Here is a 27,618-nt window from a genome sequence, read left to right on the forward strand (position 1 = left end):
GAGTATCCATCCAGCTATCCGGGATGAACTCAAGTTGCCCAGTCTCTAAATTGCGCTGTCACGTACATATATTTTTATAAAATTAATAATTAAACGTAAATAAGAAAAATAAACTAAAAAATAATTAATTAACTAACCTTTTTATAGCGTAAGGCTGGGATTGACTGAGAACCTCCATAGCTAAGCTCTTTCAATTTCTTTCTATTTTCCTTGTTGACCACAGAACGTTTCTGCAAAAAGTTATCGTTAGTAATATATTTAATTAAGATAGTTAAGTTTAGCAAGAAATTAATACCGTAATTTCTGGGCGACGGAAAAAATCAATTGCTTTTTGCCACTGCGTATCCGTGCAACCACCATAACGATTTTGTGGCCCATTAATCGTTAAGTGCTCTTTAATATCGTACTTCCAGTCAGAATACTTTTTAGCACACGAAGTATCAATGCCTCTCAAGATCCCAGGCATATGCCCTTCTCCATATCTAGTACGCCCAATATCAAACAAATCATCCTAATTTACAAACATTTATTAGTAAATATCATATATAACATAAAATGAGAATTAACATAAAAATACATAAACTACTTACTTCCAAATGTGCAAGTATTCTTTCTTTCGAGGCATTTGGTACTTTTGACCATTGAGGACAGTCCGGATCTGTGTACTGTCGAACAAGTAATCCGAGCTCTCTTGAGAAATTTGAGCTGTACTCTCCGATCTCTTTATATGTTCTCCCCCGCACATCCCACTCGAGAGGGAGAGGACGCCCCAACTGTTCCCTCTTTTCCCGCGTGTTCAATCCCTTATGGCGTCCACGTTTACTTGGAGGCGCTATTGTATGCAAATTCAATATTTTAAAATTAATATGGATTAATTGTTAAATTTTAAGGAGTATATCAATGTGTAAAATATTACCTCGTTCACAATCAGCTGGGATATCTGCCGGTCCACGTGGAGGATCGCATCCTCCACCATCACCCCCGTGAGATTGAGCAATAACATCAGCCATATCTGTCAAATTAATCGATATTAAAATTACATTTATCAGTTAAAAATGACAATATAAAATTATTTATTGTTAAAAATAATTACTTCAACATATTATAAAATTACCACTTAATTATCACTATAATAATCTTCACTATCATCATCGGTTTCTATGTGTTCATCTTCCTCTTCATCATCTTCATATTCAACCTCCTCCTCCTCCTCCTCCTCCACTTCCTCTTCCTCCTCCTCCTCTTCTTCTTCCATTTCCTCCTCCCTCTCCTCCTCAATTGCAACATTATCTATCTCAACAAATTGTTTATAGTCCATCCAGAAAGGCTACTCCTTGCTGGGTAATCGTTTATAGTCCACATCAAAGCTGCCCGAAGAGTGAAGAAACTGCCATCGACTGCATCTCGAGTCTGTACACCAGTCACCCATAATTCTTTTAACTCATCAATCAATGGTCTTAAGAAAACATCAAAATCTTTTCCTGGCGAATGAGGTCCCGGAATTAATAAACTCAACATGAAATTAGTTTCTCTCATGCACAACCATGGTGGCAAGTTATATGTCGTCAACACTACTGGCCACATACTATAAGACAGACTCATATTACCAAAGGGATTGAATCCATCTGCAGCCAATCCAATTTGTTTAAAATTTATTTAACTACTTTAGGATTAATTTTTATTTTTATTAAAATTTAGTTGCATAATGTTAATGTTAATTTTTTTTATTCTTAATTTTAAAATATATTATTTATATAAAAAACATAAATTATTCAAAAATTGAAAAAAAATATTAAAAAAAATACAGAAAAATTAAAAACAACTAACAAATAATATTAAAAACATATTTTTTTAATTTTAATTTTAATAATGATTAAAACTAACAAATATTAAATTTAATTTTTTTAATTTTAATTTTAATTTTAATTTTAATTTTAATTTTAATAATGGTTTTCTAATAATATATTTGTTAATTTTATTTAATCAGAACTAACACATATTATTTTTTTACATATTAATTTAGTATTTATTAAATTACATATTTTACTTATGCTTTATTGAATAGTTTGATTAATTTAAAAAAAAATTCTAAGATTTGTTTAAAATTTATTTAACTACTTTAGGATTTAATTATTACTTAAATTATTTAATTAATGTTTATTTTTATTAAAATTTAGTTGCATAATGTTAATGTTAATTTTTTTAATCTTAATTTTAAAATAAATGATTTTACTTATCAATTCACTATTTATTAAATTAGAAATTTTATTGAGTACTTCTACTAATATTCACAATATCTCTAAATTTTACAATTCTATAAAAAATTCGGCAGCATAACGACTATATTTTCATCTATCCCAAAATTTAAAATCCTGCAAATAACACATAAAAAATATCCAGACCCAGATCATGCAGAGAGCATTACAAATTCATTTTAAATGACTATATAATTTATAATTATTAGTCTAAATTTTATTAATTATTCAATTTTCTAACCAAAATATTAAAATTCTACTAAAAAATATCAACAACAAATTAATCATCAATATTCATAAAATCTGAATTTTTACTACTAACATAAGCAAAAAAATTAAAATTGACAACAACAACATACTAACATTACCACCAAAATTTTCAAATTAACACTCAAATATTTAATATGTTTACTAATATGTTTAATACACATAAAATTCACCAAACACAACATAGAATTTATTTAAAAAAAATACTAATTAATCATTTAACAATTTTCTAATTCCTAATATCATTTTTACTAATACTTATTTTGAAAACCTAAAAATAAATACATTCTATCTAATATAATTATTTCAGATTTTTATTAAAATTAATATTATATTATTTATATAAAAAAAACATAAATTATTCAAAAATTGAAAAAAAAAATTAAAAAAATACAAAAAAATTAAAAAAAACTTACCAATGCCTTCAATATCTTGCTAGCGATCCCTATAGTCCAACAAAAACCGAATACCCAACCTTCAAACAAAAATTAGAAAATATCATTATACAATTTCATAAATATATATATATAAAATGAATAAATAAACCATACCTTCAACAAATACACAGAAATTCCTTCACCCTTGGCAATTTTGGGGCTTAAAACCGAGCTTTTATGGAGGAAAACGACTATAATCGGCGGAGGGAGGCGGAGGTTTCGGAGAAAACCCAGAGAAACCAGAGAGGAAGGAGAAGGGGCTTCGCGGCTGAGTGTGATATTTATAAACCCTATACCGAGAACATGTTCTCGGTATAGGTCCTCGGTATAGCAACTAAACCTATTCAGAACCGCGAAAATGTCCCGCGCATATGAAATGTCTATACCGAGGACATGTTGTCGGTATAATGTTCTCGGTATTGAACCTTTTTTTTGTAGTGAAACTCTAAAATAACTCTTCAAAAAATTATGGTGGAAATTACATTGTTCGTGGTAAGTATGCTAATTAAGAGTAATAATACATGCACTAAAATATTTTACCCACTAATTTAGCAATTTTATTTAACTAACTAAATTTATTTCAAGCGAGACTCGTTGTTTTAAAAAGCAGTATCACGTCAGTTGGTGTAATATTTTGGTGCACATTTCATTATTCGTGTGCTAAACTTTTAATGCTAATTATGGTTTTTTTTTTCTCTTAATCAACTTGTAAAAATATAATATATTTTTTGAACGTACGTGATAGATCGAGTATTAAGTAAATTCAAATCTTTGGCCATGCACATGTTTAAGCGAACAAAGAAGTTTTTCATTGTTACACTTTTGATATTTTAATTATAGAATTAGCATATGGTTTTGACAAGAATCACGAGGCTCCATCTAAAAATCAATTGGTGATTTGTGGAGTTACACATGTTCTTATTAATAGTTCAATATTCTTACACATATTCCATGTGGGACACCATAGTCTAATATCCCCCCTCAAGATGGTGGCGATTTTTCGCTCACCAATCTTGAATCACCTGATCACAAGTGGCCCATTTTGTCAGCTCGCTTATTTTTTTTGGATCTCAAGTGTCTTTTCGCACTATGCGGATCTCGTGCGGCTTGGCTCACTCTTTTGGATCGGTGTGGATCGAATGTCCGCTAGGGAATTGGCTCTTGATACCATGACAAGAATCATGAGGCTCCATCTAAAAACCAATTGGTGATTAGTGGAGTTACACATGTTCTTATTAATAGTTCAATATTCTTACACATATTCCATGTGGGACACCATAGTCTAATAGGTTTCTATTTAATTTTAAACAAAAGAAATAATGTGGCTTTTCTTGAAATATATTCAAAAAGACAAGTCGTCTTATCAGAATCTATGGTCATTCTTTAGTATATATAATAACTAAAAGATAAATCGATCGGTTGATCATCAGCAATTTATGGTCTTTGTTTAATATCTATTATTACATAATGAAAACTTGTACGCTAACTTATACGTAAAACTTGTTGTGTTTGTTGTTATACCTATAACCATATATTGTCTAATAACTTAATTCCATACACAAATTAAAAACTGCTCGCGTGGCAAGACTCCTCACTATACGTTAGGTGGAATTAATTACATATTTTTCTTACCAATTGCATTTTTAAAATTAAACAAATAAAATATTTTTTTTCTTTTTGATATTTTATACATATATATACTACATTCTGATGAACTTGCATATTGTATATAGCAGCATTTTAGGCAGAAAATTGAGAGAGAAGGGTTGGAGCTCATTTCTCAGGTACACAATTATATCATATTCCATTCCACATATATATAAATTAATCTTCTTTTTGTTACTCTTTTCTAACTACTAATATTAGGAATGTAACGGATTGTATTAGGTAATTTTATTATTATTTTTCTCGAATAATTAGATAATATATATATATATATATTGAAAACATGTATCCATTTTTGTCTTTATTATAGTATGATTATATCATTTTATTATCTTTTGTTGCTGCAATATTATTACATTTGTCTCATTTTTAACTAAATAGCACAAAGAAAAAAGATGTAATATATATATATATAAATATATATATATTTCAAGTAAATTATATATTTTAATATATAAAATACAAAATCGTATTATTTTGGTAACGAGTATGATGAAAAAATTGGCATTGACACAAATAATATATAGAGTAGTGATTGGGATACACTTAAATTACACACATTATTTACACACACAATGATTTGTAATTAATCTTAATCACTCAATTAAAAATGATTTGGTTCTCACATAAAAAAAAAACCTATGTAAGTGAGTGTCTAGCATTATTACTCTTAAATTAAAGGATATATGAAAATGGTGTTTTATTAAGAGTTCGGTTTGTTAGTTAATTAATAATGACACATTGTATTAATTAGTCTGATATCCAAAACATTGCATGTAACTTGTAATTAATAGTCACTAGACAAAAACTACTATCATTTTATCTTTGAAGTTCTTTGTATTTAAACTTAGCATATTATCATTATTAAAAAGTAGTAATTAAACACACTTTATTTTATTTTTCAGAAGCAAATTAAATCAAGGGCGGATCGATCATACATGGCAGTCAAAAGTGTCACAAATTCAAGGGAAGTTCAAATGCCTGAGATCGAGATTAATACAACCAAACATCATTACGTGCAAATAGATAATAATGATGATGATGAGCAAGATCACCTAATAATCTCTTCAGATTATTCTAGGAGAAAGCCGACGGCTTACATACAAGGATCTAATAGTAAGTCAAAATTTCTTATTTATTTACATACAAACAAACAAAGTTAATAATAGAAACAAATGATCGATGAGTTGCAGAAAAAGAACGACAGCAAGAACTTGAGTGTTGTGTGAGGCTTAACAGAGCTGCTCGGCACAACGAGTGGCAAATCGCCCAAAGAATTATGAGTGAACATCCACGAATCTGCAACGCTGCTATTACAGCACAAGAGGAAACAGTTCTCCACATAGCAGCAGGAGCAAAGAAGAGTGGTTTTGTGAAGAGAGTGGTGAGATTGTTGGACCCAAAAGATCTGATGTTGCAAGATGTTAAAGGGAACACTGCGTTTTGCCATGCGGCCGCGGCTGGGGATTTGGAAAGTGTCAAAGTTATGATGACAAAAAACAAGTGTTTGCCGTTTGTTCGAGGTGGGCAAAGAATGACACCACTGTACATGGCATCTTCTTTTGGAAGAGGTGAAATGGCTTCGTTTTTGTACTCTTTGACCGAACATGTTTTACAGGAAGGAGAACGTAAAGGCATTTTCTTCAATTGTATCCATTATGGTTTGTTCGGTAAGCAAATTAATTAAGCTTCGATCATCATTAGTATGTAAACATATGTCTTTATACGAGTAAACTATTTGGATTAGGTTAGGTTAGTCACCATGCGGTTTGAAAATTCCAATTTAATTTGTTTTCCAATTGTTCTTAAAAAAAACATATTTTTTGGTTCAAATTATACTAGAAAGAAGATGATAATTGCCAAAGCAAACCAAAGATAATCTTTGATCTAATTTCAATCAAGATTTTTATGAAAACTCAAAAATTCCTTTTAATTGAAGATATTAATTAAATGGTATTATGTATTTATTAATTTTTAAATTTTAATTTTATATAATTTTGATTTATTTTATACTTTTTGATATAGTTTTTGTTTTGTTATATTAATTAATTAATATACAATTTATTAAATAAGGGTATTAAATCAAAGGTTATCCATAACTCGTAGTAACAATCACAAGACGATCTGCTTTGGTATTCTTAAAAATATAAAGTTATATATATGTTATTTAGCATAAACTCAAAAGTACTATATATAAATTTATATAGGAGAGTTCTATAGTAAGGACACTACTTTTCTACCTACCGGTATGGACGTTTCTATTTTCGGTACGTAGACAAATTATAACATAATTTTTTTATATGACGGTATACATTGTAGTTATAGCAGGCATCTCATCAGCTTTAAGAAATTTTGAATGATTTACAGTGTCAAAAATATAGTTCAAACAGTCAGTAGCACGCGTGCTTGTTTTTTTTATCCAAATGCAACTTACTATTTTGAACTCTATTTTTTAACACTATAAATTATTCAGAATTTTATGAAAATTTGTGGGATGTCTATTATAACTACATAGTACATCATAATATAAAAAAATTAAGTCCACATACCAAAAACAGAGTCGACTCTACGGGTAGGGACAAAAATGACATGCCTACTATAGAATTTCCCCCTCTCTCTATATATATAATGATTTAGAGTAATTTAGGTCCCTTTTCGTTATTCGTGTTGAATGATTCTGTAATTCCTATCTTTATTGAATTTTTCCTTATTTGTCTGATATACATACATACATATAATATTAATATTAGGTCATTTAAGAGATCTTTCCTATGCTCTAATTTGTTTTTATTTTTATTTTTTTAAAAAGAACCAACATAATTATATATAAATATATTTGATACAAGATTGCAATAGTTTCAATAGTTTAGGAACTATTCATGCATGTACATCTGTATAAATGTATATGGATAAGTTTATTTTATTTTAATTTTTTTTATTACTACAATACAATATACATACAGATCTAGCATTGAAAATGTTGGAAGATCATATATCGTTAGCCATGGCTCGTGATGTGAATGAAGAGACTGCTCTCCATATTTTGGCTCGAATGCCTCATGCATTTTGCCACAGAACTAAATCCTTCTGGAATAAATCCTCATCATCACATGATAAATCAACAAATTTGACCATGGATACTCAAGCCCTAAGACTAGTAAGAGGTATTTGGAGAGAAGTTATACTCCACAACTATGGTGATCAAAATGTGCTTAGAAAGACCATTGACACGCCCTCAAAGCTCTTATTCGATGCGGCGCAATGTGGGAATTCTGAATTCTTGTTTGAGATACTTCGTTCTTGCCCTGATTTGGTATGGGAGGCTAATGAGGATAATCAAACCATATTCCACGTTGCTTGTTTGAATCGACACCAAAGAATCTTCAATCATATACATGAAATTGGCCTCATAAAGGATGTTGTTACGACCTTTGAAGACAATGGTGGCAACAATATATTACACCTTGCTGCCACCTCACCATCTTCGCATAAACTCAATCAAAAATTAGGTGGAAAAATATTGTTTCTACGACAAGAGTTACTATGGTTCGAGGTGAGTAATTTCTTTATTTCTCATTGGTTAATTGGTTATTTTATTTTATTCTTGTTTGAAGAGGGGGCTATACTTGCGTACTTATCTCTATTTGTTACACGCAATATATGAGATTTGTTATATTTTTGGTTTTAAAAAAAAAAAATATTATATTTTGATTCATATGAGTAAGCTTTGAAAAGTATATTGAAAATTTTTAGTACAAGGTCCTAAGTAATCTTCCGATTGTGGGATACATTAGTTTTATAAAAAAATTAGATAATTCAATATCATATTCAATATTCTTCATCATCCTTTTATACATATATGTATATTAATAGAGAATTGTTTTGGGACACCAATAGGCGCGTAACACCACAAAAAGGTGGCATATCGCTATTGGTGTAATCCAATATTAGGTCTCGCATGCATATATATTTTAATTTACTAAGTATTATGTGGTATCATTATAATCAATCATAATGTGACACCTCATGTGGCGTTAAGTAATTTAAAGTGTCAAATACCAACACTCATATTAATAATCAAGGTAAAGCCAAAAATTTAATTGGAGTGGGTAGGTTCGGCCCAATGTTCATGTGGGCCTAAGTCAAAATATAAAGAGAAATTATAGGAAATGACCCAAAATAAAGCCATCAAGAAGCTAATGTCCTCATTTTTAAAATTGTAGATAAATGACATTTTTACATTGTTGATTACCTAAATTGCTCTTTTTTATAATTTATTTATTTATTTAGGACTGTATGACTTTAATATAGTGGGGTATGGTATATAATTTTTTTTTTGTGATATTTAATTTCTATTTTATTATACATAGTGGTAGTATATAATTTTGTATCATGGTATATACATTTTAATGGTAGTATATAACTTTGTTAGCATAGTATATACATTTTTGAGTAATAATTTTGTAAGTTTTGATGGTATATTATTTTTCAACTCAGTATATATATTTTGTGGTATGGTATGTCATTCAACAACCCATAAAAAACGAAAAAAAAATCAAAATAACTTTAAAATAAAAACTAATTAAACAAAACTCACTACAAAAAACAGGGCCTATACCGAGAACAAATGTCCTCACTATAAGCCCAAATGTCATCGGTAAAACTTCTACCGAGACAATGTCGTCGGTATAAAGCTATCGGTACAGCCGCGTCGGTAAAACAAAACTTCTACCGACGACATTAAAAATGTTCTCGGTATAAGGTTTACCGACGACAATGTCCTCGGTATAAAGTGACAAATGTCCTCGGTAAAACCAACCCCAATTTGTCATCGTACTGGTATATACCGACATCTTGGTGGTATATACCGAGGACAATGTCCTCGGTATAAACTTTTCCCCAATTTTTTTTTTATATTTGTTATTCCCTTATTTATTTATTTATTTATTTATTTTGAATTAAATATAAAAAAATAGAATAAAATTAAAACATTTATATTAAAGATATAAATAAAAACATAAGAGTATCTTCGCTGAATCAAAATAAAGAATTTTCTTAAACATGATAATGTAATAGTCAATTGTAATAAAATTCATACATAAGTCCTACTGAGTCGGTGCTCCAACATCGGGATCATTGGGTGGTGGTGGGGCAGATTGAGATCCCGGGGTGATACAATGAGTCTGAACATGCTCCTCTAACTGTCGAAGACGCTCTCTCATCTCAGACAACTCTTCATCTCTAGTTTGTGAAGGACGAAAATCAAATGGAGTTCGGTCCCTTATGTTAAGGATACGTCCATATCCTTTCTGGTGGCCCCGTCGTTTTCCGAAGACAGTTTGTACCAAAGATATGTCTTCATCTTCAGGCGAACTCGAAACTGGTGTGGAACTCTCAGTATCAGTTGCCTGTGTCTGCTGTGTGTCGCGGTATGCACGCAATTCCTCCTGTGATACAATGTATAATGTAATTAAAATTTTGAAACAATTGAAAATTTGAAAAATGTTTAAAAAAACTTAACGTACCCAAGTATTTTTGGCTGTCTCTGTCACCCACCCTGTGCCTGATTTATGGTGAGTATCCATCCAGCTATCCGGGATGGACTCAAGTTCCCCAGTCTCTAAATTGCGCTGTCACGTACATATATTTTTATAAAATTAATAATTAAACGTAAATAAGAAAAATAAACTAAAAAATAATTAATTAACTAACATTTTTATAGCGTAAGGCTGGGATTGACTGAGAACCTCCATAGCTAAGCTCTTTCAGTTTCCTTCTATTTTCCTTGTTGACCACAGAACGTTTCTGCAAAAAGTTATCGTTAGTAATATATTTAATTAAGATAGTTAAGTTTAGCAAGAAATTAATACCGTAATTTCTGGGCGTCGGAAAAATTCAATTGTTTTTTGCCACTGCGTATCCGTGCAACCACCATAACGATTTTGTGGCCCATTAATCGTTAAATGCTCTTTAATATCGTACTTCCAGTCAGAATACTTTTTAGCACACGAAGTATCAATGCCTCTCAAGATCCCAGGCATATGCCCTTCTCCATATCTAGCACGCCCAATATCAAACAAATCATCCTAATTTACAAACATTTATTAGTAAATATGATATATAACATAAAATGAGAATTAACATAAAAATACATAAACTACTTACTTCCAAATGTGCAAGTATTCTTTCTTTCGAGGCATTTGGTACTTTTGACCATTGAGGACAGTCCGGATCTGTGTATTGTCGAACAAGTAATCCGAGCTCTCTTGAGAAATTTGAGCTGTACTCTCCGATCTCTTTATATGTTCTCCCCCGTACATCCCACTCGAGAGGGAGGCGCTATTGTATGCAAATTCAATATTTTAAAATTAATATGGATTAATTGTTAAATTTTAAGGAGTATATCAATGTGTAAAGTATTACCTCGTTCACAATCAGCTGGGATATCTGACGGTCCACGTGGAGGATCGCATCCTCCACCATCACCTCCGTGAGATTGAGCAATAACATCAGCCATATCTGTCAAATTAATCGATATTAAAATTACATTTATCAGTTAAAAATGACAATATAAAATTATTTATTGTTAAAAATAATTACTTCAACATATTATAAAATTACCACTTAATTATCACTATAATAATCTTCACTATCATCATCGGTTTCTATGTGTTCATCTTCCTCTTCATCATCTTCATATTCAACCTCCTCCTCCTCCATTTCCTCTTCCTCCTCCTCCTCTTCTTCTTCCATTTCCTCCTCCCTCTCCTCCTCAATTGCAACATTATCTATCTCAACAAATTGTAATGGAGCCCCCGTACGTTCAAAGCTGATTTGTGGCAACGGTCCAAGATCAACGAATAATTGGAAATTAGAGGAACTAGTGTCGTGCATAACATCTATTTCTACATCCTCCGCTTGTTCTTCAACTAGTGGGATGTCCCACACATTTCTGTGATGCACTTCTTGGACGACTTTCCAATGAGATTTATTTTTAAGGTCTTCAATGTAGAAAACTTGGTTAGCCTGAGTTGCTAAGATAAATTTATCATCTTTGAAGGCCTCCGAACTGGTTTTGATACTCGTTATGTTTTGCTCAAACTTTAATCCTGAAGACCGATTAGTGTCAAACCATTTGCACTTAAATAATACAACAGAACAACCAGAAAGATAAGACATCACTAAAACTTCTTCCAACTGGCCGTAATAAGTACTATTTTCGACACCCGCTACAGAGACTCCACTATTTTGAGTTTTGCGATTCTTGTCCCTGTCATAACACAAAAATCTTACTACATTTACAACACACCCAGGGTACGACGCAACACGAGTTGAAGAACCGTTTGCTAAAGAGATTAATTCTTCATCTACTTCCAAGGATTCTGTTTGTCGAAGATGATAAATCTTATTATAAAACCAATTAGGAAATTCCTCTCTATGTAATTGGTCTAGGTTTTCAACACCTCTAGTCTGTAGAATTTCCCTATGCTCTCTGCAAAAAACAAAAACAACTAATTTAAGAGCTACTAATAAGTGTTATAATAAACATGCAATGAAATGATGAACTACTTTAATTACTTACCGAAGATATGGCAAGATCTCATTGCAGTTGTTTAGAATATACCAATCCGCTATTTTCTTCACTTCATCTTCCAAAATTGTCAATGATTTCTTACCAATTGGACGACCCTGAGATCGAAAGACCGACATCTTTTTAAGTGATGGACCAACATCTACATTTCGGTCTGGACGATTGAACTTTGTCTCAACACCTTTCAAGTACATGGAGCAAAATGTTAATACCTCATCAACCACATATCCTTCTGCTATTGACCCCTCTGGACGTGCTTTGTTACGGACATAATTCTTCAATTTTTTCATATACCTTTCAAAAGGATACATCCACCTCATGTGAACCGGTCCTCCAAGTATTGCTTCTTCCGGTAAATGCATTAGTAGATGGACCATGATATCGAAAAAAGCAGGTGGGAAAATATTCTCTAACTTGCAAACAATCTCAACAATTGAAGTTTTGACTTTTTCTAAATCTGAGACTTTTAGAGTTCTCGCACAAATGAGCTTGAAGAAAGTGCATAACTCAATAATAGTTGTACTCATTGATTTCTCTAGGAATGCATGCACACCAACTGGCAAAAGGCGTTGCATAATGATGTGACAATCATGCGATTTCAAACCAGTTATCTTATTGTCATTATCAATCACATTTTTCCTTAGGTTAGATCCAAAACCATCTGGAAACTTCACTGATTTAAGAAATCGACAAAACTTTTGGCGATCTTCAACAGTGAAAGTGAATTTGGCCGCAGGCTTTTGTATCCGACCATTCAACTTCTTCAGCTGTAACTCTGGTCTCATCTTCATCTTCTCCAAGTCTACTTTGGCACTAACTGTGTCTTTGGTCTTATTCTCTAGCCCAACTATTGTGCCTACTAAACTGTCGCACACATTTTTCTCAACATGCATAACATCTAGATTGTGTCGCAACATTATGTTGGCCCAATATGGGAGCTCAAAAAATATACTTTTTTTCCGCCAACCAACTTGCTCTTTTGTACGCTTTCTTTTTTGGCCGCCTTAACTGACATGCTTACCAGGAAGAGAATCAGGTATAAAACTCATTTGTGTGAACATTTCTTGCATGGTTAATGGCTTTGGTGGTAATCTTTTTTTAACGACACCATATGTCTTATTGTCCCTTCTAATGGCATGTTTGATTGGTAAAAAATGTCTGTGACCATAAAAAGCAACCTTCTTTTGTAAACGAATAGATGGTGTTGCCACATTGCAAGTAGAGCAAGCATGATAACCTTGGGTAGTCCATCCAGAAAGGCTACTCCTTGCTGGGTAATCTTTTATAGTCCACATCAAAGCTGCCCGAAGAGTGAAGAAACTGCCATCAACTGCATCTCGAGTCTGTACACCAGTCACCCATAATTCTTTTAACTCATCAATCAATGGTCTTAAGAAAACATCAAAATCTTTTCCTGGCGAATGAGGTCCCGGAATTAATAAACTCAACATGAAATTAGTTTCTCTCATGCACAACCATGGTGGCAAGTTATATGTCGTCAACACTACCGGCCACATACTATAAGACAGACTCATATTACCAAAGGGATTGAATCCATCTGCAGCCAATCCAAGCCGCACATTCCTCGGTTCCATTGCAAATGTTGGATTATTTTGGTCAAAGTCCTTCCAAGCTTTCCCATCAGCAGGATGACGCAATACACCATCTTCTTTTATACGTTGCTCGTGATGCCATCTCATATGTTGAGCAATGTGCCTCGATGCATATTTTCGCATTAACCTAGGGGTTAAAGGAAAATAACGCATCACTTTATGAGGCACTTTCTTTCCCTTGGTGTTCTTGTCCACCCATCGATCCTCTCCACAAACAGGACATTTGCTTTTTCTAGCATGTTCTTTCCAAAACAGTGCGCAATCATGCTTGCAGACATGGATTGACTCGTAGCCCAATCCAAGTTTCCGCAACAACCTTTTCGCTGCATAGTGCGATTTTGGAAGCTTATTTGGGGCTGGAAATGCATCATGTAACAACTCCAGCATTCCATCAAATATTTTGTTGGGAATTTTTCCCAACACTTTGAAATGCATTAACTTCACTAGGAAATTCAATGATGTGTAATTTTGACACCCGGGGAATAATGGAGCCTCGATCTCAGCAAACAAATCGTTATAATGTTGCCCACTCCTGTAGTCAGTTGTAGGTATCTCTTGACTGCGCTCATTCTCCGCTTGTTCGTCATTGTCATTTTGCATAAGATCAGTGAGAACATCCATCATTTCATCTTCATCATTTTGATCTATCCGAGCTCTCATTGGTATTATTTCATCCTCTCCATGCCAATGCCAATTGGTATATTTCCGTAGAAAACCATTTACAAAAAGATGATTTTCTAATACATCAATCGTCTGAAATTCAACGTTGACACACCTCCTTCACGGACATTTCACCAATCCCCTTGAGTCAACGCACTGCCGAGCTCTCTGGAGAAAATCCATCACACCAGCCTCATACTCATCGGATAATCGATCTGTCAAATTAATCCAACTCTTGTCGATCGACATTGTATGAATGTAGCACTGCACGGAACACTAATCATCAAACTTACAATCAATTTGTGTGTGTCCTAATTCAGAGAGAGGCAAATGTAAGAGTCTTCAATGACTCACCCTCTCTAAACGGGTCTAAGGTTTCTTGTGATGAACACTAAAAAAATATAATATTATCACTAGGTGATAATAACACTATTATATCTTTGGTAATAATTTCTTATTACCAAAGAAAAAAGCAAAAAAAATTAAATATGTTTTTTTAATGTCTTATGCTTTTTGAAGTTAATTATGTTGTTTTATGATATCTAACTATAATATATTTCAGTGTAAATATTATTAAAATTATTTAAATTTGACATATTAATTTAGTATTTATTAAATTACATATTGTACTTATGCTTTATTGAATAGTTTTATTAATTTAAACAAAATTTCTAAAATTTGTTTAAAATTTATTTAACTACTTTAGGATTTAATTATTACTTAAATTATTTAATTAATTTTTATTTTTATTAAAATTTAGTTGCATAATGTTAATGTTAATGTTAATTTTTTTAATCTTAATTTTAAAATATATTATTTATATAAAAAAATAAATTATTCAAAAATTGAAAATAAAATTTAAAAAAATACAGAAAAATTAAAAACAACTAACAAATATTATTAAAAACATATTTTTTTAATTTTAATTTTAATAATGATTAAAACTAACAAATATTAAATTTAATTTTTTTAATTTTAATTTTAATTTTAATAATTGTTTTCTAATAATATATTTGTTAATTTTATTTAATCAGAACTAACACATATTATTTTTTTACATATTAATTTAGTATTTATTAAATTACATATTAAACTATGCTTTATTGAATAGTTTGATTAATTTAAACAAAATTTCTATGATTTGTTTAAAATTTATTTATTTACTTTAGGATTTAATTATTACTTAAATTATTTAATTAATGTTTATTTTTATTAAAATTTAGTTGCATAATGTTAATGTTAATTTTTTTAATGTTAATTTTAAAATATATTATTTTACTTATCAATTCACTATTTATTAAATTAGAAATTTTATTGAGTACTTCTACTAATATTCACAATATCTCTAAATTTTACAATTCTATAAAAATATTAAATATGTTTACTAATATGTTTAATACACATAAAATTCACCAAAACAACATAGAATTTATTTAAAAAAAATACTAATTAATCATATAACAATTTTCTAATTCCTAATATCATTTTTACTAATACTTATTTTGAAAACCTAAAAATAAATACATTCTATCTAATATAATAATTTCAGATTTTTATTAAAATTAATATTATATTAATTATATAAAAAAACATAAATTATTCAAAAATTGAAAAAAAAAATTAAAAAAATATAGAAAAATTAAAAGAAACTTACCAATGCCTTCAATATCTTGCTAGCAATCTCTTTAGTCCAACAAAAACCGAATACCCAACCTTCAAACAAAAATTACAAAATATCATTATACAATTTCATAAATATATATATAAAATGAATAAATCGTTAGAATTACTTTAAGATTTATTACTTATTTAAATAAAATTTCAGGATTAATGTTTATTTTTATTAAAATTTGGTTGCATAATGTTATTGTTAATTTGATTTAATCATGATTAAAAATATATTATACAACTTATCAATTCACTATTTCTTAAATTATAAATTTTATTGAGTATTTTTAATTCTAAAAAAAATTGGGCAGCATAACGACTGTATTTTCATATATCCTAAAATTTAAAAACCTGCAAATAACACATAAAAAAATATCCAGTCGCAGAGCATACACAAAGCAATACAAATACATTGTAAATGACTATATAATTTATAATTATTACTCTAAATTTTATTAATTATTCAATTTTCTATTTAAAATATCATAATTCTACTAAAAATTAACAACAAAAACAAAGCATCAATATTCATCAACACTAAGAATAAAAAAATTAACAACAACAACAAAATTCAAATTAAATAAACAAAACTCACTCTAATAATCAAAATTTATTAACCAAATCTAATAATCTAAAACTAAAATTATTTAACCCAATCTAAAAAACAAACAATCAAATATGAAATTATCATATAAACATATATTTATAACTAAAAGTCAAATTATATACCTAAAAAATAAATTATTAAATTAATAAATTTTCATACTAATAAATTAATTATTTATCATATAATTAAACTAACTAAATCTTAAAACTATATATGTATTTTACTAAAATACTACACAATATATTATTTCCTCTAAATTGGATATCACTAAATTTTTAACTAATTTTCATCACAAATTATTATTTTTACCTATTTTAATTACATAATCAGAAATTATATATATAATATAACAAATAACAATATATTAACAATATTAAACAAATTATAAATAAAACCCTAAATATATTTATGCAAAAAATATAAATAAAACCAAAAAATTACAAAGAAAATGTGAAATACCTCTAAAACCGTTGGTATACAATGCAAAACCTGAAAATAATACCACAAAAATCTCATTATAAAAACCCAAAACTGAAAAAAAAATTAAAAATTTATACAAAAAAAAACTGAAATATTTGTAAATAATTACCTCAATAGACCTTATAGCCACTTAAATTGTCTTTGGAAGGGAAACTTTGACCAAAATCAAAGTTTGTGGGGGCCGAAATCCAGGAAAATAGAACTGGGGGGCGGAGAAAACGGTTTTCGACTTTTTTCCGTTTCAGAGAGAATGAGCTCTCTGTTTGAGGAAGATGAAGATTATAAAGACCCTATACCGAGAACATGTTCTCGGTATAGGGTCCTCGGTACACAAACTAAAATGAAATAACCGCGTAAAAAAGGCGGGAGTCTAAATTATCTATACCGAGTACACGTTCTCGGTAAAGACCCTATACCGAAAATATGTCCTCGGTATAAGGTCCTCGGTACACAAACTAAACTGAAAAAAACCGCGTAAAGGAGGCGGGTGTCTAAATGATCTATACCGAGAACTTGTACTCGGTAACATGTTCTCGGTATAGAACGTTTTTTTTGTAGTGACTAATATACATATACCATAATATTAAAATATTTATAATAAAATAGTAATTTGTTAAAGGGTGTATTTGGTAATATGTGATATTAAATAGATGATTAAGCTATTTTACTACAAAATTAAAAACATGCACATTTACTTACTTTCACACAACATTAAGAGTCATTTTGCACCATGCCCCAAATATAAATATGGGGCCTCTTATAAGAAAAAACTATGACATTTTTAATTAAAATTATTTTAATTGTGTTATTTTTCTAAATTTATTTTAATTTTTTGGAGTACTTTATGAAGGGGCCCTAGGCATGGGCCTAGCCTGCCTATGTCTAGGGTTGGCCCTTCGAGTGAGACAAATATAAAAGAAAAATAAATAAAGTAGAATATATATATTTAAGGAGCATCTTAAGTAAGGGTATTATTTTAGCCTTTACTATACAAGTGTATTTTTATTTTCGGCACTTGAATAAGTTATAATTTTTTTTATAAGACACCGTACATAATAATTATAGTAGGCATTCCGCCAATCAATTTTTATTAACTTCAAAATCGACTGGTGACTATGACACACACTGATATAAACCATCAAAATTACATAAATCGATCGAAACCAACCACTCGGTTAAGATTGGATTTTGGCAATTTTAGTTTAAGTCAATGATAAATATTAAAACACTACTTACAAGACGTAAGACAATTTTGGTATAGTGGAATCTCCTTACTTTAAAATCCACAAGGTGTTAGGTTCAAGACTTGTTGCTTACTACATTTTGGGCATATTTAGAAGTTTTAATGATAATTATATATAATAGAGTTTGTTTTGGCTTAACCATGAAATTGGAAGAAAATTGTTAAGCCCAACACCACAAGAAGGTAGCGTACCAGTATTGGTGCAATTTAATATCGGGTCTCATCATAGAATATCATCTCATGTGATGTTAGGTATCTTAAGTGCCAAATAGCAACACTCAATTTTTAAATGCCAACTTCAATGATGACGTGGTACCAACAGTTAGTTTTTTAAATGGTTGATTTTTATTTTAAGTTCTTACTTACACCCTTATAATGCAATCCTATATTATATTTATAAAATTCTTAAATATAAGTAATAAAATTAGACAACTATTATATCATATATTGTTTTAACATATGACAATTAATTACTCCGCAGGCTGTGAAGAAGATTGTACAACCAACTTACATGTACAAGAAAAATACAGAAGGGCTAACCCCAAGTGATTTGTTCACTAAAACACACGAAAATATGTTTAAAGATGGAGAACGTTGGGTGAAGAGTACAGCCAAATCATGTATGTTTGTTTCGACCCTTATCGCCGTCGCAGCTTTCTTTGTCACATTTTCCATTTCAGAGGCTGTTCTCAATGGAAAAAGTACTACACACAATAATAATATATTTACTTCCGAAGCAGCTGCAGTGTTTTCCTCCTTACTCTCATTGCTAACCTTCTTGTCCATTCTCAGTACTTCGACTTTTGCAGACATGGATTTCCTCATTTCAATACCATTTAAGTTAATTGTGGGACTTGCAATGCTCTTCGTTTCTCTGACATTTATGATGGTGACAACTTGGGAAAAGTTATTCGTATCTTAATTAAGTAGTTTTATTTTTTTTTTAAATATATAAGTTGTGTGTTTGTGTTAGATGTTGGGGAAGATTAGTTATGGTATAGTGAAGATGTTTAAGTATTAATGTAATGTTTTTCTAAAAAAAAAAAGTATTAATATGTAATATATGTGGGATCCTCACATTTTAATTTGTCTAGTTGATAATAGTGACACATAGTTTGTGGAATGTAATTTTACTTTCTGTTTTGTGATTGAGAAAGTATTGTTGATTGCTTTGTAAACTTGAATTTGATGCTTAATTATTAGTGGATTTATCACTAGGTTCCAAGGAGATTAGCCATTGAAAATGGTGAATGTTCATTTTTTTAATGTTGTTTTAGATTCTTTATTAAGAAAAAAGTAAATTGGAAAATGATTTTAAGAATTTGGTAAATCATTAAAGCGGCAAGCCAACTTTCACTTCATATGAGCCTCTAAGAAAATAATGATATGAACATTAATAAATTAATTATATGAATATGATATATTTTTTATATTTATATAATATTTATAAGATTAGTATATGTATACATTATGTATAGTAGTACTAGCCGCAGGACGATCCTTTTTGGTCAAATACCTAGCGACAAACTCATATATTCCTTTCATTACAGTAATTCTGAATAAGTTTTTGGATAACAAGCCTAAGGGTTTTCTTATTGATGATAGTGACGATATCGACCGTACAAACCCAAGATCATCTTTGTTGAGAAAGTATGCTTCATCACAAAATCTAATTATATTAAGTGACATTTTTAAAATGACTCGTCCAGCATTTTTGTCGTCATTTTAGAGCGGTCATTAGTCATCCTCTATAATATTAGTTCAAAAGTTTGTAAATAATATAAAAGGTTGCACTTAGATTCCTAAGTAATTTTTTTGTCCATTTAAATTTAAATTTATTCAATATTTTATAAAGCAATCAAAAAATTATTAGAAAATCTAAATATAATTTCTAACATAATTGATTTTATTTATTTAAAAAATCTAAAGATTAAAAGACAATATAAACAAAATTTAAATTTAAACTAAAATGATTGGATAATTGATGGCAAAAATACCCAAATTTATGGAATAGTTGCATTTTAATACCAAGTTACATTTTTTTGACGGCTAGGTACCTAGACATTAAGTGTCGAAAGATTGTCAAGTGTCAAGTATCAACATACCTGATTGGGTCAAATCATTTAAAATGCCCAAGTGTCAACATGTAATTGGGCCAAGTCATTATCTTAGTCATTGCGATGAGAATTGCTAAGGGACACAAGTGGTGCCCAACGCCACAAGGAAGGAACGTATAGTTATTGGTGTAATTCAATATCGAGTCTCACATATTTGAATTTAATAAATATTATGGGCTACGCTAACCAATTATGAGATACCACCTCCGGTAGTATTAGGCACCTTAAGGTGTCAAATAACAACACTCTTTGCAATATGTCATGTCTTTTATATAATGTCATGTCACAAAGTAAAAGGCTTTAATATATTTTCACATAAAATAAACTGAATATTAAAAAAAAATCTCTTATCCAATAAAAATAAAATAAACCCAGAAATTCAAATTAAATTTACAATCTAAGGCCATAATGTTGACATCATTATAAGGCCAGTGTTGCTGATTCTTCGCAAGGAGGTCCTTGTAAAAATGTCTAGACATTCATCGCCACATATATAAGTACATATTTATATTAATACATATATATATATATATAAATATAGTAATGTAGTTAATTTACAAATATAACACATAAAAATAATGAGTATTATGTAAAGGTACATAAAAATATCTCTGCCTCTTCAGTGAATTGTTTTTATTTACGTTATTTCTTATAAATAACAAGTATATATATTACTCATTAATATACTAGCAAATAAATAAAATTTCTTCATAACAATTTACAATAATATACAAAAACACATAATTATCGCTTAGTCCAAAAATAAAATCATATATATTATTTACAAGAACGGAGAAAATATATAATATTTCACAAAGGATCGTGAGACAATTTTGTTATCATTTCTTGCAAATATGATAGCTGAATTCATGATTTATATTTTGATCTTTTTTGTAAAAATGAGCAAGGGATGTAATTAATTAACATACAGGGACTAGTATATTAATAAAAGAAATCAATTTTTTTTACATAATATGCAAAATTAATAGCATTTGATACACTCAACCAACTTCTGCTTCTATAACGATTTATATATATATATGAACAGAATATTCTTTCTTCTTGTGAAAGAAATTCCTAAAACCCTTATCTATAAATAGAAATAGTATTTGCTTGCTCAAAACCCTCTCAGCCCTAATTGAGAAAACCCTAGCTATAGCAACGTTACTAACCTGATCGACTATGTCTGAAAGAGCATCTCAACGTGAAAAAATGTTTGCGCCACCAAGACCTGTCAACAACGGAGAGAGGCCTGCGCAAGCTCCTCCTCCTCCGGCCACCATCAGACATGCCAATGGATCCATGTTTGGGCCTCGTGAACACCTGATGATCCAAACTCCTGATCCGCCGGGAGGAGCAACTGTAGGCCACCGTGGCTAGCTGGTATGTATGCTCTCTCTCTCTATCCTTATCATTAGTTTTAGATTTTGATATTAAGAAATCTGTTTTATGCATTCCTTTATCGAATTTTTGTAGCAGCTATTTAAAAATCTTTTATTTGGGTTGATCTCGTGAATCGATGCTTGATATTATTAATATATATTTGTTAAAATAAGCTTAATTGGTCTGATGGCATATGATTCGATGAGATCACTTGAAGCTTAATTGTTTGGTATAATTTCCTTGTTTTACTCTTCTTGCTTTTTTCTTTCTTTCAAACTAATCCACTAACACCAATAGTATATTCTTCATCAACGTATTAATTTAATAATGTTTAGCTGTAAATTGACCTAGTTAGTAATGATCAGGAAGATGAGTAAAAAGGAATGAGGGTGGGTTTACACTCCACATTTTTTCTTGAGTTTTGAGTTCACAACTTTGCTAGGACTAATGTTCATTAGATAACAAGTAGTATATAGAGCTTCTCCCTGGCCAATACAGTTTCTTTAAACCCAACTCAAGCAAAGAACTTATAACTTTGTTTAACAAAGTTCTAAGTGTAACTTCATTTTGTTGTTGGGTGTTAACAATAGTTCTTTGCCTTTCTATATCATTATCCATTATTAAAGTTTTCATTTTCATGTTAATTTTGCCCCAATGATATCATTTTCTTGTTTTTCTATGCCTTGATTTTGACATTGAGTTTCCTTTGAAATGTCCTCTTGAAGACGAACTTCTTTGTGTTCTTCCTCTTGGATTAGAAGACTTTATTCTTTCTTTGATATATGCCTTATTCCATGTTAATTCTACATATTTTGACTAGAGACCATTCATTACATCATACAAAGTCAATGTGTCTTTACTGTATTTGAATCACAGTCCTCATCATCTCTTTAAATTGTTCAAGCAAATCATTGAGTGATGGCATGGCTTGATCTTCTTCTATGATGTCTTCTCCCATATTTGCCAACGCCAACACATTCTTTTACAGCTCATATCAAAAAAAAAAATCTAATGACTAACTTGCAATCAACATGAATCCATATTATTTTTCATTCAGAAATATCTTTTTGTTGTACTAGACTTCATCATGTACAATTGCTCAATGTTTTAGCCATAAACTAGCTGTAGTGTTCTCTCCAATCACTTGTATCAATACATTATTATCAGATAAATATAAAACTATGATTGATTGAGCTTCCTTCATCAAGATTGGAATGTCTTATTTCTTCATGGTCTCAGCTAATTTAGTATTTCATTCCAAAGCCATATCTAATTTCTGATAGGCCAAAATAGCCATCAATTTTTATTTCCAAAGATAAATCCCTAGTGCTAGCAAACTTCTCAAGATCGGATTTGGTGCTTTTTGAATCGTGAAACACCTCAGAAAACTTTGAGTTTCTACTTGCCTTGTAAATCACCAACACAAACTCAAAATAAACAAGAATAAAATATATAGAACAAGAACAAAATTGTCAAAGTCAAAACAAATGACAAACTAGGAAGCAACAATAGTCAAGACAATGAATATGAATGACAAACGACACACGATCTTTATATTGGTTTAGCCAAGAATAAAGCCTACATCCAATCTTCATCCTTGAGGATCTTTCACTATCGAAAGCACTAGTACAGTAGCCAATATCTAGCTAAGTTACCTATAAACACCATAAGAGAACAAAGCTTCAAAACTCTACACGAACACCTTCAAGAATGACAATATGCTTAAAACTAGCCTTTTCTCTCTTGCTCACTCAAATACATTTCTCTCTTTTGATCTGTCTACAAAAGTTATAACTCTCTCTGAGCATATCAAGCTTATAAGAATACCTTAGAGCAACTCATATTTATAAGATGAAAATGAAGATGAGAATGGAGGTGGGGGAGAGCCACCTCTTGGTAATGGATAGAATTATGGCATGGAATGTCCGAGGGCTCAACAATCCAAACAAGCAAAATGAGATTAAATTTTTAATCTCGAACAAGAAGATTGGTTTGGTTGGGCTCTTGGAAACAAGGGTGAAAACCCAAAAGCTTGGTGAAGTATATATAAGATTGTTTGCAGGGTGGTGTTTTTCTTCGAATAATGCATGGCACAAGGGAGGCAGAATAAAAATTAGTTGGAATCCAGCTATGTTTCAGGTGGATATTAGGATGTGTTCAAGTCAAATGATACATTTGGAGGTTAAGACAGGTGATAGTCATGAAGGTTTCTTGGTTACTTTTGTCTATGCTTTCAATGATGCGAATGGTCGGAACTTACTATGGAGAGACCTCAAAAGCTTAGCAAGTGGAATTAGCCAACCATGGGTGGTATTAGGTGATTTTAATGATATTCTAAATGCAGAAGAAAGAGTGGGGAACTGGTCACAGGGAGCTGGGACTTTGGCATTTAAAGAGTGTATAGAAGAGTGCAAACTTGAAGATGTGAAATATTTGGGATGTTTTTTCACTTGGAATAATAAGCAAGACAAAAATAGCAGAATATATTCCAAGCTTGATCGAGTAATGGCTAATCAAGAGTGGTTCATCAAGTATGAATTGGCAGAAGTAATGTTTTTACCAGAAGGGAACTTGGATCACTCTCCAGCTGTACTAACAGTATACCCAGAATTCAGAGGGGGGAAACGGCCATTTAAATATTTTCGCATGTGGCAACACGCATCAGAGTACAAACAAAAAGTCCAAGCTAGTTGGGACCAGCCATGTCAAGGTACTGCTATTTTTACTTTGGTTTAGAAGTTAAAAAGGCTCAGAATTATTCTCAGAGATATAAATAAGAAGGGGTTTCATAATATCTCAGTTGCTGATACTTTAGCTTTTCAAAAGTTACTCAGGAAGCAACGGTGCTTGCAGAAAGACCCTTTGAATGAGCAACTGATAAAGCAAGAAGAATTGGCAAGGCAGGAGTATATGCATGTTCATAAAAGCTATATCTCCTTTCTGCATCAGAAATCAAGAATGGATTGGATTAAAAAAGGAGATGAAAATACTCAGCTCTTTCATTCAAGTATAAGAGAAAGGAGAATAAGGAATAGAGACTATACAATACAAGACATGGATGGAAATTGGGTAGAAAATCCTGAAGAGGTAGTCACAGCGTTCTTAAATTACTATCAGCAGCTTTTGGGCTCACGGTTGGTAGGAAGAAGGAGAGTACGAACTAACATAGTAGGAGTTGGACCTGTGTTAACTGAGAAGAATGCTAAAATTCTGGTGTTTGAATATACAAGTGAAGAAGTTAAAAAAGCAATGTTTGATATTCATAGTGTTAAAGCCCCTAGACCAGATGGTTACCCAAGTTGTTTTTTTCAGGATAATTGGGGGATAGTTGGTGAGGATGATAGTGCAGCAGTACTGGATCTACTTCATTCAGGGCATTTGTTAAAAGAGTTGAATACTACAAGCTTAACCTTGATACCAAAAACAAACTGTCCAACTAGGGTTAGTGATTTCAGACCGATTGCATGTTGCAATGTGGTTTATAAAGTTGCTGCTAAGTTGATTTGCTCAAGGCTGCGGAATATTTTACCTTTGTTGATAGCTGAAAATCATGGTGGATTTATCAAAGGGAGATATATTGCTCACAATATTATGGTCTGTTAGGATTTAGTAAGGCATTATGGTAGGAAGAGATCAAGGCCTAGCTGTATGATTAAGCTAGATCTGAAGAAGGCTTATGATATGGTGGAATGGGATTTTATTGAGGAGATGTTAAGTGCTTTGAGGTTCCCAGATCATTTGGTGAAGCTTTTCATGACATGTATACAAACACCCAGATTTTCTATCATGCTAAATGGCTCAATGCAAGGATATTTTCTAGCAAAAAGAGGACTCAGGCAAGGAGACCCCATGTCACCTCTACTTTTCGTGTTAGGCATGGAATACCTCACGCGTATCTTGAGGAAAGTAGGTAACAAAACAGATTTTCAATATCATGAGAGGTGTGCACAACTCAAGTTAAATCACTTATGCTTTGCGGATGATGTTCTCTTATTTTGCCATGGTGATTTTAAATCAATATATATGTTATTGCAAGGCCTCAAGCTATTCTCTCAGACATCTGGTTTGCAACCAAATGCAGCCAAATCGGCTATATATTGCTACAGAATGAGTACCATGGAAGTCCAAAGAGTCATGGATGTTTCCGGGTTTGGGAGAAGCAATCTACCATTCAGATATCTAGGCATTCCAATTAGTTCAAAAAAAATATCAGCTGAAGAGTGTGAATTGTTAATGGAGAAAATGACTCTTCGAATCAGAACTTGGAGCACTAGGAATCTCTCATATGCAGGAAGAGTAATACTGATCAACTCAGTCCCGATCACAATCCATTCATACTGGTCCCAGATCATGATATTGCCCAAAGGAATTTTGCATAAGATAAGTGCTATCTGCCGAGCTTTTTTATGGAAAGAAGCATCTAAGTACTTGGGGCCTGGTTTGGTGAGTTGGGAAACATTATGTAAATAAAAAAATGAGGGTGGACTAGGATTTAGAAATGTGTTAGAATGGAATAAGGCAGCTATAGGGAAATATATATGGGTTGTGGCAACAAAACAAGACAATCTTTGGATCAAGTAGGTCCATCATGTCTAATTGGGAACAGCTGATTGGTGGAGTTATGATGCTCCATCAACAAGTAGCTGGTACTGGAAGAAAATTTTCAATCTTAAAAACAGCTTCAAGTAGATTTTGCACACCCAGAAATTTGAGTCTGAGATATATCAGATTAAACAGGGCTATCGGCTATTATGTCCAATACAGAGGGAGGTTATATGGCATCATCTGGTGTGGGATAAATTAACTATACCAAAGCATAGATTCTTGTTTTGACTAATCATGGTGGGAAGATTGCCTGTTAGAGAGAGGCTGCAGAAGTTTCAAATCTGTCAAGAGATGGATTGTGTAGTGTGTGGAGCTGGTGTAGAAAATATACAGCATCTATTCTTTGAGTGCTTGTATAGCAGTAGAGTGTTACAAGAAGTGAAGAAATGGCTACAGTGGAGGACACCAGCTACTTCGATTCAAGGTCTAATGAGTAACATAAGACATAGTAAGCACAGCAGCTTTAAAAAAGGAGTTCTCATTGTCACATTGGCTGCTATGAGCTACCAGATTTGGCTTAACAGAAATGAAGTCCTATGGCAATTTAGATGTAAACAAGCAGGTTCAATTGTACAAAATATTAAAAATGTGGTCAGATATAGGATAAATGGAATTACGTACAGGGGACTAACACCTAGAGATATGACTTGGTTTGATCAATTGTAATTAGAACTATTCAGAAACAGACCTTTTGTGGTGTTGCGGGATGTAATTTGTTTGGTATAATATACTATTCTCTGACTTACCAAAAAAAATGAGCAAACTTGTGAAATATAAAAGGCGTAAAATAAAATAAATTAACTTTCCGAATAAGGAAAGCTTCCTAAAGATTTAAGTGGATTATATCCCACAAGACTGTATAGCTAATTAAGATTAGTATATAAGAAGATAATAATAAGAGCATTTTTTAGGAGACTTAAAAACTGACAATGAAGAGTTATTGGGATAAATGTCTCTTTTCTTTCAGCCTTAAATTTGGTTTTCTCTTAAGCTTCCTACTACATATCATGAACCAAGGTTCTTCCTT

General features: G+C 31.2%; 2 protein-coding genes across 2 annotated transcripts; both read left to right on the forward strand.

Moving 5' to 3' along the window:
• The first annotated feature begins 5,544 nt into the window (after positions 1-5,544).
• On the forward strand, positions 5,545-19,408 carry LOC133825831 (uncharacterized). The gene is made up of 4 exons (XM_062258725.1): positions 5,545-5,740; positions 5,818-6,294; positions 7,588-8,177; positions 18,968-19,408. The coding sequence occupies exons 1-4, from the start codon at positions 5,563-5,565 to the stop codon at positions 19,406-19,408; spliced, it is 1,686 nt and encodes a 561-aa protein (XP_062114709.1). The 5' UTR covers positions 5,545-5,562.
• A 7,417-nt stretch (positions 19,409-26,825) lies between these two features.
• On the forward strand, positions 26,826-27,257 carry LOC133825833 (uncharacterized). The gene has a single exon (XM_062258726.1). It carries the CDS (start codon positions 26,826-26,828, stop codon positions 27,255-27,257), a length of 432 nt encoding a protein of 143 aa, XP_062114710.1.
• Positions 27,258-27,618: the final 361 nt, after the last annotated feature.

The sequence above is a fragment of the Humulus lupulus genome, chromosome 3, assembly GCF_963169125.1.
Source record: "Humulus lupulus chromosome 3, drHumLupu1.1, whole genome shotgun sequence".
NCBI lineage: Eukaryota > Viridiplantae > Streptophyta > Magnoliopsida > Rosales > Cannabaceae > Humulus > Humulus lupulus.

Coding starts and splice junctions, on each gene's coding strand:
- LOC133825831 (XM_062258725.1), top strand. CDS start 5,563: ATGGCAGTCAAAAGTGTCACAAATTCAAGGGAAGTTCAAATGCCTGAG. Junction 5,741..5,817: donor TTACATACAAGGATCTAATA/GTAAGTCAAAAT, acceptor GATGAGTTGCAG/AAAAAGAACGACAGCAAGAA. Junction 8,178..18,967: donor AAGAGTTACTATGGTTCGAG/GTGAGTAATTTC, acceptor ATTACTCCGCAG/GCTGTGAAGAAGATTGTACA.
- LOC133825833 (XM_062258726.1), top strand. CDS start 26,826: ATGGTGGGAAGATTGCCTGTTAGAGAGAGGCTGCAGAAGTTTCAAATC.